The sequence below is a fragment of the Schistocerca nitens genome, chromosome 4 (assembly GCF_023898315.1).
Source record: "Schistocerca nitens isolate TAMUIC-IGC-003100 chromosome 4, iqSchNite1.1, whole genome shotgun sequence".
Taxonomy (NCBI): Eukaryota; Metazoa; Arthropoda; class Insecta; order Orthoptera; family Acrididae; genus Schistocerca; species Schistocerca nitens.
The window spans coordinates 218,246,813-218,260,416 of record NC_064617.1 but is presented as its reverse complement, the minus strand read 5'-3'; the positions used below and the strand labels follow the sequence as shown (position 1 = coordinate 218,260,416).

The following is a 13,604-nucleotide window of genomic DNA, read 5'->3' as shown; positions in this document are numbered from 1 at the left end:
GCAATGAGAGAAGTGTAGCCAGAAGTGAAGGATAATGACCTGTGGCAAACTATTGCAGTATGCAAAACAAGCTATCTGGCAATAGTGTAGTTTGTAACAGCATAAATGTGAGACAGTATCATCCTAACATTGCCTTCAGATTTGACATTGTTCTTCAGTCCACAGATTCTGTCTCAAGCTTGAGGATCTTTATCATAAAAAAAACATCATGGTTAGATTGTAAGTCAGTTGAATCCTCCTACTCGCTTTGGTGCATCTTAAGGTTGGGAACAGCTTTTTCTTACTTGTACCTTTATTAAAAAGCCAGATTGTTTTCAGCAGATGGTTCATTATTAAATTTTGGTGATACTCATTATGTTCACTGTTGCTCTAACTGTAATCTACTCAAACAGTGTACTCTAAGAAATAAGAATTGTTTAGTTTTTTCATCTAAAAGTACAAGAAAATACGAATTGGAAGACACACATGGTAGACTTATACAGAAGCTCCTAGTTCTGCTATATTTGCAGTTGGATGCTAAAAAGTATAGGTGATATAAGAATGAACAAACTAGCTTATTCTGTGTACAATCATTCACTAATGATTAAGGAATAATTTTTTTGAGGATATTATACGTGCAGAAATGAAATTTTTATAGTAATCTCAATTGTGTTTCCTTTTTAATTATTATTATTATTATTATAGGACTACACCAGGTACAATCTGTCAATGGCCTTCTTTTGTGTCAAAATTTGTTTCATATTTTCAGAATGAAGTAGCTTTCTTTTATCAGATCATGGTGTCCCAGCCCATTTTCTGATTTCCCTCTGTCCATCTTTCCAATCAAATATCTTTTGTCTGAATGCTTTTCTGCCTGCAACATCTGCCTGAGCTATACCAGCTACTTTTAAGATCCTCCTTATTGCAGTAAACCATTTAAGTGGCTCTGTTTTGGCCTTACATCTGTTTTTGTATAATTCTACTATTTGTTTTGTCAACCTAGTGGTAGCCATTCTTTTAATGTGGCCATAAAATTTAAGTCTTTGTTTCCTCTTGTCACCATGTGTGTTTGTGTATTATTCTACTTCCATATTACTTCTCAGCCTGTAAGTTTCTCAATCAGTAATTTTGGGACCTAATATTTTCCTAATAATCTTTCTTTCTTTTTGAATTTCTTCAATATCCCTCTTGCTATTTAAAATTCAAGTTTCTGCCCCTTAAAGACATTAAGGTTTGATAACAGTGCTGTAATGCCTAAGTTTTACTGAATTTAGAAAGTGATTTTTTGTTATAAATATTTTTTGTTAATCTGAATGCAGTTGCCCCCTTTATTTATTTAGTTTATTTTATTTTTTTATTATTGTGAACTTTGTTTGCTGCTTTTTCCAGACTGTTTTGTTGTATGATTACCCCCAACTATTTATATTGAGAAACCGTTTCTATTTTTCCTTATTTTGTGTTCAGAAACTTTGGTGCTTGTTTGTTGCATATCGTGTATTCCATTTTTTTGGATGATATTTGTAGCCTACTTTTTCCACAACTTCTTTAAGAATTTCAATTTGTTTTTGAGCTGTGGTAATATCTCTAGTTACGATTGCCAGATCATCTGCAAAGATGATTTGACTTTTGCTCTCACCATTCTGTAATTATCATTTTCAAAACACAGTTAAACAGTAATGGGGAGTGTCCAACACCAGTCTTTCTATCAAAGGGTTTAGAAATTTCTCCCATGAATTTAACTTTAGAGCTAGTGTCGGTTAACGTTTCCTTAATCAATGTTAGAGTTTTATTATGTAGCCCTTGTTCCTTTAAAATTTGGGAAAAAGATTCATAATCAGCTGAGTTGTAGGCCTTTCTAAAATCCACAAATGTACATACAATATTGTTACTAGAAATCCTCTGCTGCCTAAGGCTTAGTTTCAATTTAAGAATTTGTTCCGGACAGGATTTTAGATTATAACTGTTCTTGGGCTCGATCAAGTAAACACTGCAGTAGAATTTTGTTTGTGACCAGGAGAAGAGAGATTCCTCAGTAATTATTAATATTGTTTCTATCCCTTTTTTTATGCAGTGGATAAATTATGGCTGTTTTCCACTCTTTTTGAGACTGAAGTTGTACTTTTATTCACATTAAATAATGGCCAGAATCAGTATTAGCCCCTTTCTTAACTTGGACATTTAAAATTTCTTTGTATTTAGGTTATGAAATCACTACATGATTGATTTGAAATTCCCCAATAAATGTATTGGGTGCCTGCCAAGTATTTTGTTTAGAAGGGTTCTTTTTAAAATGTGTTGACATGATTTTAAGGTTAAAATTTTTGCACATTTCAGTAAGCCTTGGCCATTTTGGTTTGTCCATTTATGTGCAGGAAATCCACCCACCGTTTTCATATATTGTTTGTCTTTATTTAATTGAGCATTAAAATCACCCATTAAACTTTTAACATGGTTTTAGGGAACTTCTGAGATGATGCTTTCTATCATTTCCCAAGCTTCATTAACTTCTTCAGGTTTTTTACGGTTATCGTCATTGACTGGCATGCGGGTATCAATTACAGTGTACGCTGTATTTGCACGTTTAAGAGAAATTGTCATTAGTCTATTATTAATGGGTTTTACCTCCAATATTGAATTTAAAATATTTTTTGAGCCTGCAAAATCAACTCCCAGATGTAGTGTATTATTAAGTATTCTTTTATCAGTTTAACTTTTAAAAAGATGATAATTGCCGAAATCCTAGGTGTTATTGTCCATCATTTGTGTTTCTTGAAGTGCCAAAATTTGATTCTTCTGTTCTTTAAATATTAAACAATGGAAAATACTGTACGGAATGTAACAATATTATGAAAAGGAATAATATATCCATATTCATAATATTTCTCTTCAGATATCATCTTAGTTGGTACCACAGTAATGAATTTGTTAAAAGACGGTGGCATTTTCCACTTTCACTGTAATAATTTCATTAGTTCACAACTAGTTTCAGACTTCTAGGTGATTCTCAATTGATTTTGTTGTTCTGTAATAGAAAACGGTGTCTTACATATTGAAATTTCAGTGTCTGTGAATTTTTGTTTTCTGTCCATATCGGTTCACAGATGTTGTAGCGTTGGTTTGGCAGTTTGACATTTACTAATAAAATTGTTACAGCAAAAGTGGAAAATGCAAACTTCTTGTAATATTATGGTGTAATCAGTTACAAGTATTATATCTAGATTAGCCCTAGATCATGCAAATTCATCAGTGTTCTTTGTGGTTAGCAATATTTCCCTTTTATTGGAAAATAATGTACAATATGATTTATAATACGAGGTTTAAGAACAATCACTACATATACTTAAGTGGTTAAACAGTGGTACTGGAAGGAAACATATGCACATATATACACATTCAGCAACTTTTCAGAACAGTTAATGCTTTGTGAGCAGTGTAATGGAATTTGACTGAAATTACTAACTTTCTGTTGCTCACATCATTAACTACGTTGAATATCTTCACAGGTTTCTTAAAACTAGTTTCCTAGTATGTAATTATGCTCTTGTAACCCTAAACAGTCACCGTGCATAATTAAACAAGTGCACTTCTCCACGGCCGGCCTAAAGAGGCTGCCTCACATTGGCACAGACGGTGCAGCAAGCGCAGCGCCATGTATAAAACAACCATATCTGAAGCAGCGCACCAGGCCTTCGGCCAATCTAATGTGTATGTTACTGTTAAATACTTTGCTGTTAGACTGTGCCTTAATGTACTCTCTGATTTTGTGTGTTTGTACTGACTACTGCATCACTCAGTGTCTTTTAAGTATTTTCATGTATGCGGAAGCAAATTAAAAGTTGGTTAGTGGGAATCCTGATTTTGTGTTGTGCAGTGTTACGTAGGTTGGAGCTTAAATAGTGGCAACACTGCTTTGGAGACATTATGCAATGGAATCTGCTATTGTCACTGATAGCACACGTTGTTGACATACCTACCTTACCTCCGAGCAAATGGACTCTCACATCCCACGTCATCTGCATACGCACAATCGAGGGAAACACAGTCACTTGTGAGCGAGCGGTCTAACGTAACGGTCTCACTATGAAACAGGAACAGTGGAGATGGATCAAGACTGAATGTACCAGAGGTATTACTGTTCGTTTTTGGAGCATCACCTTCGACCAGCTTTGCAAAAAGAAGCGGCGACACTTTCTGCGCAACCCACCCATAATTTCGCATGACAGTGCGTGGGCGCATACAGCGCAAGCTGTGGCTGCTTGTTTGGTCGATGGGACTGGGAAGCACTTTATCATCCACCATACTCCGCAGACTTAAGTGCTTGTGACTTTGATTTGATTCTGAAGATGAAGGATGTGCTTGAAATGACAGTGGCTCACAGTTTTTGTCTCAATAGCATTCAGCATGTTACTTCTGCTCCATTTCATCCTGAGTCTAATGTTGAGACCAAATGGATGGTCTGTATTTTCACAACTCAGATGAAAAAGTACATCATGCACTCTTCTCCTGAGGAAGCCCACAATAGGTTCTTGAGCTCATACAGGTTCATTCAAGCAGGCAACTATATCACAGGTGAGCTGCTTCCCAGCTGCCAGCCCCACACACTGCTTCATCTGGTCCAGCTGGTGCCCATCCATCCATTGGCACCAATATCACAGCAGTTCCATCTGGGCTCTGCTGTCCGAGCCCATGTGTTTGGCCAACACTGTAACTGAATACTGGCAGTTCTCCATCACTGCTGAGGCTGCTGGCTCTGTGTTGTGTTCATATCATGGCTTGGTGTCAGGCCCAGCTCTGCCCACATGTGAATGACCACGTGACAGAGGCCCTGCCACCCCCACGGTCACCTCCACCATCTACACCTACCCCTGCGATGTGGTCCGTCCCCCCTTCAGCTCCTGCACCGTCTCTGTTCTGGGTGCTGCCATTGCCAGGCAGACTAGTTGGCACCAGGCCGCTTCCATCTCCACAGCCCCTGTCAATGGTGCTGCCACCTCTGCCACCACATTTGCCATCACCTTTGTCTTCTATGCCGCCTCCGTCGCTGAGCGCCTGCCCAGATGTGGACATCAACACGGCATGGCGCCTCCATCACTGGTGCTGCCTGAGTGGGCACAGCGCCTGTCCAGGCCTGTGCCATGTCAGACCATATTCTCTTCCAGTGTAGGCATGGACATCTCTAGGGTGAAAAGTTTTTCCCTGAGGGGGAAAGAGTGCTGTAACCTTTTATAGTGAGCTTGCGTAATTAAACAGCAAGCACCTCTAGGGCCAGCCTAAAGAGGCTGCCTCACATCGGCACAACAGCCTTATATAAACCAGTGCACTGGGCACTCAGCCACTTTAATGCTTATATAACTAATATGATTATTGAATACTTTACTATTAGACTGTGCCATAATGTACTCACTAATTTGTGTGTTTCTACTGACTACTACGCCATTCAGTGTCTTAAGTATGAGGGTTGCCCATACAGTAATGCACCAAATATTTTTTCTCCAACAATTCTTTATTGAACATAATGAGAATTACAGACATGAAAGAATGGAGCTTTACCTATGCACCCTATTTTTCCACCTAATCCAGATCCCATTTTGTGGGCTTCCTCCAGGGCGAAACAAGGGTGTATATGCCCTCTCGGTTCCAATCCTTGTCCTGGTGGCAGAGCCAGTGGTTCACTGTGTGAATCACTTCCTCATTGTTCTCAAAATATCTTCCATGAAAGGCATCCTTTAATGGCCCAAACAAGTGGAAGTCGAGGGGGCTAGGTCAAGTGTGAAGCTGTAGATTGTCTCTCCAACTGCTGCAAATCGTGGAGCTCCACCGAACAGCCTGCTGATGACCTCACCCTCCGTGCCCAATGACTAACTGTACTTCTGTCGACAGCAGTTGCTCCATAGACTTTGCACAAGTGTTTGTAAATATTCCCCACAGTTTCTTTCTTTGCAGTGAGAAATTCAATGAGGGCATATTGCATGTAACGTACATCATCTACAGACGGCATTTTGAAACTGTCTTGCAGCTACGCTATCTGTCTGAAGTGATGGAAACTTGGCATGCTAACTCAGGAGACTTCAAATAATACATAGGTAACATTTTGCTTCTGTAACATTGTTTTCAGCTGAGGATAAAAAAATGCGGAGCATTACTTTCTGGGCAACCCTCGTATTTTTGTTTTTGTGGAAGCAGATTAAAAGTTGGTTGGGAATTCTGATATTGGGTTGTGCCACATTACACTGTATACAATACATACTAGTTCCTTTCAGTATAACGTTTTATAATTTTGAGTCATTCTGTAGTATTATAAGTAAGTAAAATTTACATTATTGTGATACTTCCACATTCCAAAATGTTCTCTTTATGGGATATTATTCTTTAAATGTAATCATGATTACATAATCTCAGTGTGCAGGAAATGATTTTGAAATAACAATAGGCTAATAGCTGAGAGTAAAATTCCATAACACTACTTAAAACAAACTGTCAGGAAAAAAGTTTCTACAAGATTAATCAAATTTCTAAAAACTGTATCTTCTACATGAGGGAAGATAGAAACTTCTGATGAATTTTAACTTTCGTAGGACTAAAATGTTTTTATTTTCAAAATATCTGTTCAATTTTAAGTAGATGCACTTATAGACTTGGGATACTTTTTACAATTATGTTTATGATCAAAGCTATCATTTATGTTTCATAAACGTTCAGAGTGCACTCCACTAGATGCACCACAAACATATAGTCTAACTCACTTATACTGTAGCGAGCATGGTAGAAGTTACAACATTCACTGCTGTTACTATGTGGCGTCATTGTTCACACAAAGTAGTTAGGAAAAAAAAAATCATGTTCCTTGAGACTGGGCGACCTTGGAAGCAAGTGCTGCTATATGAGATCTGTACTTTTGGCTGATTCATCAATGAGGCAGCTCATTGTCAAGAAAAGCTCTTAAATGCAGGTGCCAATGTTATGGTGCCCTGTCCTGTTGAAAAATGAAGTTCTTCGCATGTCCTTGCAACTTTGGAAAACTCCAGATCTCCAATATATCCAGGTATGTGATTCCTGGTACCGTCTTTTCTGCAAGAATGAGTAGGTTATAAATATTATCTCGTGAAATGTCAAAAAACATGTGAAGCTTTGTACAATGTGTCTTGCATTCAACTATAGTCTGTGGCTGCTGTATTTGCGTATTTTTATGTTGTGACAGTTCACTTTTCCATTTAAATTGAACATGGGAATCATTATACATGAAAGGTGTAAGGCGGTGAATTCACAAAGCTCCACACATTGTTGTTTATCACCATCAGGAGGCCTTGTAGCAATTAAATCCTGTATAATTTGAAAGACAAACTTTGCCACTGAACATACCAGACAGAAACATGAGGGTTCACTATCGTCTGATACAGTGAGTAGACTTCCATGTGCTACATGCAAGAAAGTGCTGAATAGAATCTGTCTTGAATGAACAAGTGGGCAGATGTGCGAATATCTTAAAATTTCAAAGTGCAAGTTAAAATTTATCCCTAATTTCTATATTCATTCATGTAGAAGGTTCAGTCTTGTAAAATAAAATAAATCTATATGAAACACCTAGTCTTTTCAAAGGATGAGGGTGTATTAGAGGGAGTAATGAAGGTATATACATAGATTTTACTTGCTTTTATTCACTTCTGTAGCTGATTAATAAAATTTTCATTGAGTGCTCCAAGTGTCATGGAACAATTATACAAATTACTTGAGGGGTGGATTAATTGATGATGTGAAAACAGCAGAGTGTTCTAAATTATTTCCTTGATACCTCTTTACAGCTATGAGAAGTTTCGCTCTTCAGTAATGTAATGGCTACTTATTTTTCATTGTATCCCTGGAACTTCTGCCCCCTAAGTATCTCTTTCAGTTTTGCCTATATAAGACTGATTAATTACATTTAATCGTTTACTTTTAGACAAAAGGTAGCACAACTGAAATCGTTGATCAATTATTCAAAAACAGTCTTAATCGCATTTATTATTATTATACCGCCAACCGCTTTAAATCCGACGTAGGGGTCATCTTCTGGGCATTTACACCATTGGTTTCCTGCCGGGAATCATTATACATGAAAGGTGAGATGTCATCGCCTACAAAACCTGTCATTGTGGAATCGACCCAAAGACTCAAAGTAGATCTAGTTATGTGTATAGTAATATGCCTTTTACCTTGTATACCCACTCCTGTAGAAAAGTTAGTAATGATGAAAAAATACATATATGGATGAAAGGACTTGGTGTTTGTTTATTCTCGAGGCTAATAATAAGTTTGTAGACAGGCATGCGGTGGCGGCGATGATGATACACATGTCGACGAGGCATAGTGCTTCAATGCTGTTGCAGATAGAGCTCACAGTGGAATGGTTCCGCTGGCATGCACTGCCCGCTTATATAGACAACGAGTGACCTTGATTACGTAACGCGCTGAGAACGGACTTAGACTCTGCAGGCACCAGCAAGACGTGTTATCCCAGATGCGTGCTATAAGCCTCACTAGTAGCAGTTTCCTGCCCTTATGTAGACAGGAGTGACACCACCAGCAGTCGACCAATGGTGTAAACGCCCAGAAGATGACCCCTATGTCGGGTTGAAACCGGTTGGCGGTATAATAATAATAAATGCAATTAAGACTGTTTTTGAATAATTGATTAATCATACTAATCACTGTTTCATCTCCACAACCATGTTGTCCAAAAATCTATGAAATTGTTGACTCATCTTATGGTTCAAGATTAATTATTTTCATAAAACTCTTGGGTAGATTCAGAAGGAATGTGATGTGTAGCTGTATTATCCAGTTTTAAATGTTTGATCCTTGTATGAATGTGTAATGAACCATTCACTTGTCAGCAGACTAGCTACTTTCTTTATAATTTGATAATGTAGGCATTAGTGTACAGGAATCACAAAATCTCTCATTACTTAGAGAGAATAAATAATTCAAAAGATGAAGAAATTGTTGGCTTTATTCACTGTATTATCATTTGCTATAAAATGTTGTTATACTATCCTGCACTTTGTATTATTGGTAACTAAGACCTATACTTATTGTTGCATTCTGTTTCATCCTGAAAAGTTTATTAATTTAGAACCAGAAACAAAATTATGAGTCTGTATATAATTTCAGATTCCCTTGCAAGACATCCTGCAAGGTCTGTTTCCGAGGGCAAGAATTTCAGACAAAACGGAAATTATTGTTACGGCCCCTTCTTACTTGAACAAGGTTTCAATGCTCCTGTCAACAACTGATCGCAGGTGAGGGAACTGCGCACATGCAGACTTGTGCTCTTGTTTACTACCAGGCTTAACCAAATTTACAATTTGATAATTGCAGTTATTTTCAGTTCTTTATTTATATTGATAATTCTAGGTTTCATATTGATAATTTGTAATGTGTGTTTATAGGTAAGAATACTTCTGCTAAATTATATTGTATTATCTTCTTTCAGCTCATTGAATGACTACATGTTGTGGAAACTGACTGTCATGTACCTGCCATATCTGTCGAACAGTTTTAGATCTGTTTACAACAATTACAATATTCAGTTAACAGGTATGACAAGCAAATTCATGTTCAAGTTTTTAACATTTTCTATTTGATATGCAATCAGTAATAATAAAACTGAAGTGGCTTTAAAGGGTAGATGTTGTAAAACTCCTTAATAGAAATAATGAATACAAAGTGCAGTCCATAAGTTCTGGGACTAATTTTTATGCAGCCTTCCCACTAACTCCATCAGTTGCACAGCTGTTGAGCTACAAAGTTTAAATCCTTTTGAACAGACGTGTGGAGGTGAATGAGTATTATCATTGTAGTGTGTGGACAGTTGGTGCTAATTGATACATAATACAGAATGTCCATATTTTTCTACTGTAAGTTCAAATTCATGTGTTGTTCTACGTACATGTTATTACTTTGTTTATTTGCTTTACATTTCATTTTTTTGTCACATATGAAGAAGGAAAACCAGTTTGAATTTCCTGTTCAAATCCCCCCCCCCCCAATCACCACCCCCACCACCACACCCCTCATTTGCCCATTCATATTTTGCAAATCATGTAACTGAGATGCTAATTTGGTACCAGCCCAGTATTCACCTAGGGTTCTGTGCCTATTTTAATATCATCGTCTCTCTGTATCATAGTGGGCTTGCTACTTTTATTTGGTAAGTAATGAAAGAATTATGATGCTAACAAAAATAGGTCTCCAGTGATTGCAATACTGAGTAGATCCTTTTCAATACCCCCCACCCCACCATCTGAGAATTACTGAAAAACTGATTTTTCAAATTGTATAATCATTCAGGTAAAAGATGGGAGAATGTGGGAGAGGTGAATTAAGAAAGGCAGCAATTGCTTTGTGTGTCATTTTCATCCAGCATACCTTTTGCGGAGGTCTAACTTTTGCCTACAAACAAAGTTACTTTTGTGATTTTGAAAGATGTAAAATATGACAATCAGTAGAGGTGGCAATAATGTACAGTGAATATAAAGCAGAACAGGACATGCAAATGATGAGAGATGCTGATTAATTGTGGATGCTTTGGTTGCATTGTGGATTTTGGGGACAGGTAAGAATCATTGAGCTTTACCATTAAACAGTTTCCTTGTTATGAAGCTACTGACTCAGATTTGTTAGTTATTTACATGTTCTGTGGATCATTTGTGTGACAACTCATTATCATGCAGAATTCTTCAGTATGTTTGCAAGTGTTCCTTTCAGCACTTCGGGAATGTGGAGGTGTGGGTAGAATCCATTCGGTGAACATCCCCCTAGATGAATACTGGGCTGGTACCAAAGTAGCATCTCAGTTACATGATCTGCAAACACTTCAGACACTTTTGCCCACTTTTACACATATAACACTACAAGCAGATAGTTGGGGTACACATATTCCAACTGGGCTTGATTTCTCTATTCCACATGAGAGGTAGTCAAATATTTTTAAATTAGCCTGCATGAAGGAGTGTTCTTTATGAGAGCAATAGTGCTCATGTAGATGATGACTATGGCACAAGTACTGCGGTATATGATGACACCATAGGGTGTTGGACTAGTAGCATGAGCTATTCAGATCCTGCTGAAGTGATAGTTCACATTTTTTGTGGAATAAACATTTCCAGCCCATGTTTTCATAATTAATATACGACCCTTGTCATGTTATCATTTAAATACCAGTTATTTTAATTTTTCTTAACTTCTTTTACGTGTAATTAATAACTATTTGGTTCTAAATAACATCATTTCCTCCTTGTGACAGGCGTTCAGGAACCTGTTGAACGATGGGAAATGTGTGTGGAGACTGTGGAGAAGTTTATGAGTTTTGGTCTAGCAACCATGGTGGAGAACACTTTCCATGAAGATGAAAGAGAACTGGAAAAGACAGAGGTTAGTATTGTTGAAAATTATGGTTGCTGAGTTGCCCACTTTGAATTTATTCACCATGAAATTTAAATTTTACATCATTAACAAAAATTAATATTATCACTGGAGACTTTGAAAATAGTGTCAGACATACTCCGCAGACGTGATGCAGGACTGTTACTGAGAGTGATATATGTAAAGTTACTTGGTGGATAACATCTGACACTCCATGAGTCAGTTGATACTGTTGCGTACAGGGAAGTCTTAAGCCAGAAAATTTAGCAAAATGTGTAAACAAATGTAAAGTGTTGTGTATAATAGGCAGACTCTTTACTGTATGAATATAGAACTGACAGTCAACTACTGGAAACAATTACTACCATTAAAGATGCATCTAAAGTCATTTTGAGTTGGACTACCACATAAAGTTAGTTGTGGGGAAGGCAAATGACAGACTGGGATTCCGTGGAAAACTCTAAGAAAATGTGGTTGATCTGCAAAAGAGGTAGCTTACATTTTCCTCTTTCAGCCATTTCTTAAGTATTGCTCATCAGTCTGTAGCCATACCTGGTAAGATTAATAAAGAGTACAGATAAGATCCAAAGAAGAGCAGTGCATTTTGTTTGAGGATCATGTAGCAACCATAAAAGCATCATGGAGATGCTCATACAAATCTAGTGGCAAACACTACAAGAGAGGTTTTCACCATATTTAGTTTCCTGTAGAAATTTGAGTGTGTATGTTATATTCCAAAAAAGGCAAGGAATATAGCAGGAGGAGGCACTGCCCACAGGAGGGAGTGACTGTTAAAACTACATTCCTGAAAACAGCCACAAATCGACTTTGTATTTTTCATTTACTTGTTTCACTCTTCAAATGAACAAGAGTATCATCAGAATATACAGTTGAAAGTTGACTAATAGCAACAAAGATTATGTTTCAAAGCTGGCTGACAGCTCTAAAGGTTAAAGTGGCTGTATTATAGTACTTAAATTATTCTTTGATGATGTCAATGTCAGCATTTACTACTATGCTTTAAACGTAAGTTTAAGTACTGTGGTACAACCACTTTAATCTTCGAGTTGTCAGCCAGCTTTAAACACAATCGTTAATGCCATCAGCCAACTTTTCAGCTGTATATTCTGATGATTCTCTTGCTCGTTTGAAGAGCTAAACCAGTACATAAAAATACAAGGTGTGACATGTGGCAGTTTTCAAGAATTTAGGCAACGAATATATTACTTCTCCTTACAAACACTGTACAAAATTACAGTCATGGTAAAATTAGAAAAGTTTGAGCACATAAAGGACCTGTTGACTACTTCTTCCTATGCACCAACCAAGTGAGGTCGTGCAGTAGTAAGACACTGGACTCTTTCAGGAGGGCGGTGGTTCAAATATTTGTCTGACCATCCAGGTTCAAGTATTCCACGATTTCCTAAAATTGCTGAACTCTGGTAATAAACTTTCACAGAAATTTAGAACAAGCAAAGGCCTTTTACAGGGCTGTCCCATGTCACCATCATTATTTATAATCTATATAGATATTAGCCTTAGAACATGGTCTCGTAAATGTAATAGTATGGGATTAGAAATAAGAGATGGAGTTTACCTACATCATTTATTATTTGCTGATGCTCAAGTAGTCGTAGCACAAGATGGGGAGGATGCTAACTATATGTGCAATCAACTAGCAGTAGCATACAAAACTTGGGGTTTGAAGATTAATTACCAAAAAACAGAATAGTTGACTAATGATTCAGATGAGCTATACATTGAAGGAAAGAAAATCAAAAAGATAAACACTTTCTGTTATTTGGGATCCATTTTAGAAATCGAGGGAAAATCAGAGTCAGAAATCAATAAAAGAATTAGTAGCGGACGGAGGGTCATTGGGATGCTTAACTCAGTCTTATGGAGCAGGAATGTAATGAGCAGAACTAAAAAATTAATATACAAATCCATGTTAGAGAGTGTGGTTCTGTATGGAACAGAGACCTAGACAATTAACATGAAGCACATTAAAAAATTACAAGCTCTAGAGATGGACTTTTGGAGAAGATCGGCAAGAATCTCCAGGAAAGAAAAGATAAGGAACACCGAAGTAATAAGTAGAATGGAAATAAAAGAAAGAATATATGACGTAATGGATAGGAAGAAATTACAGTGGTACGGGCATGTACAACGAATGGAGAAAACCAGAATACCAAAATTGATACTGGAGTGGGAACCGGAGGGGA

The 13,604-nt window shown here is 37.2% G+C and overlaps 1 protein-coding gene across 1 annotated transcript in view; it reads left to right on the top strand.

Moving 5' to 3' along the window:
• LOC126251929 (endothelin-converting enzyme homolog) overlaps window positions 1-13,604 on the top strand; it is a 630,006-nt gene that overhangs the window by 538,807 nt on the left and 77,595 nt on the right. Inside the window, exons 7-9 of the mRNA XM_049952681.1 lie at window positions 9,127-9,254; window positions 9,449-9,552; window positions 11,261-11,388. Of these exons, the coding sequence (XP_049808638.1) occupies window positions 9,127-9,254; window positions 9,449-9,552; window positions 11,261-11,388 (360 nt within the window). The remainder of the gene's footprint in view (window positions 1-9,126; window positions 9,255-9,448; window positions 9,553-11,260; window positions 11,389-13,604) is intronic.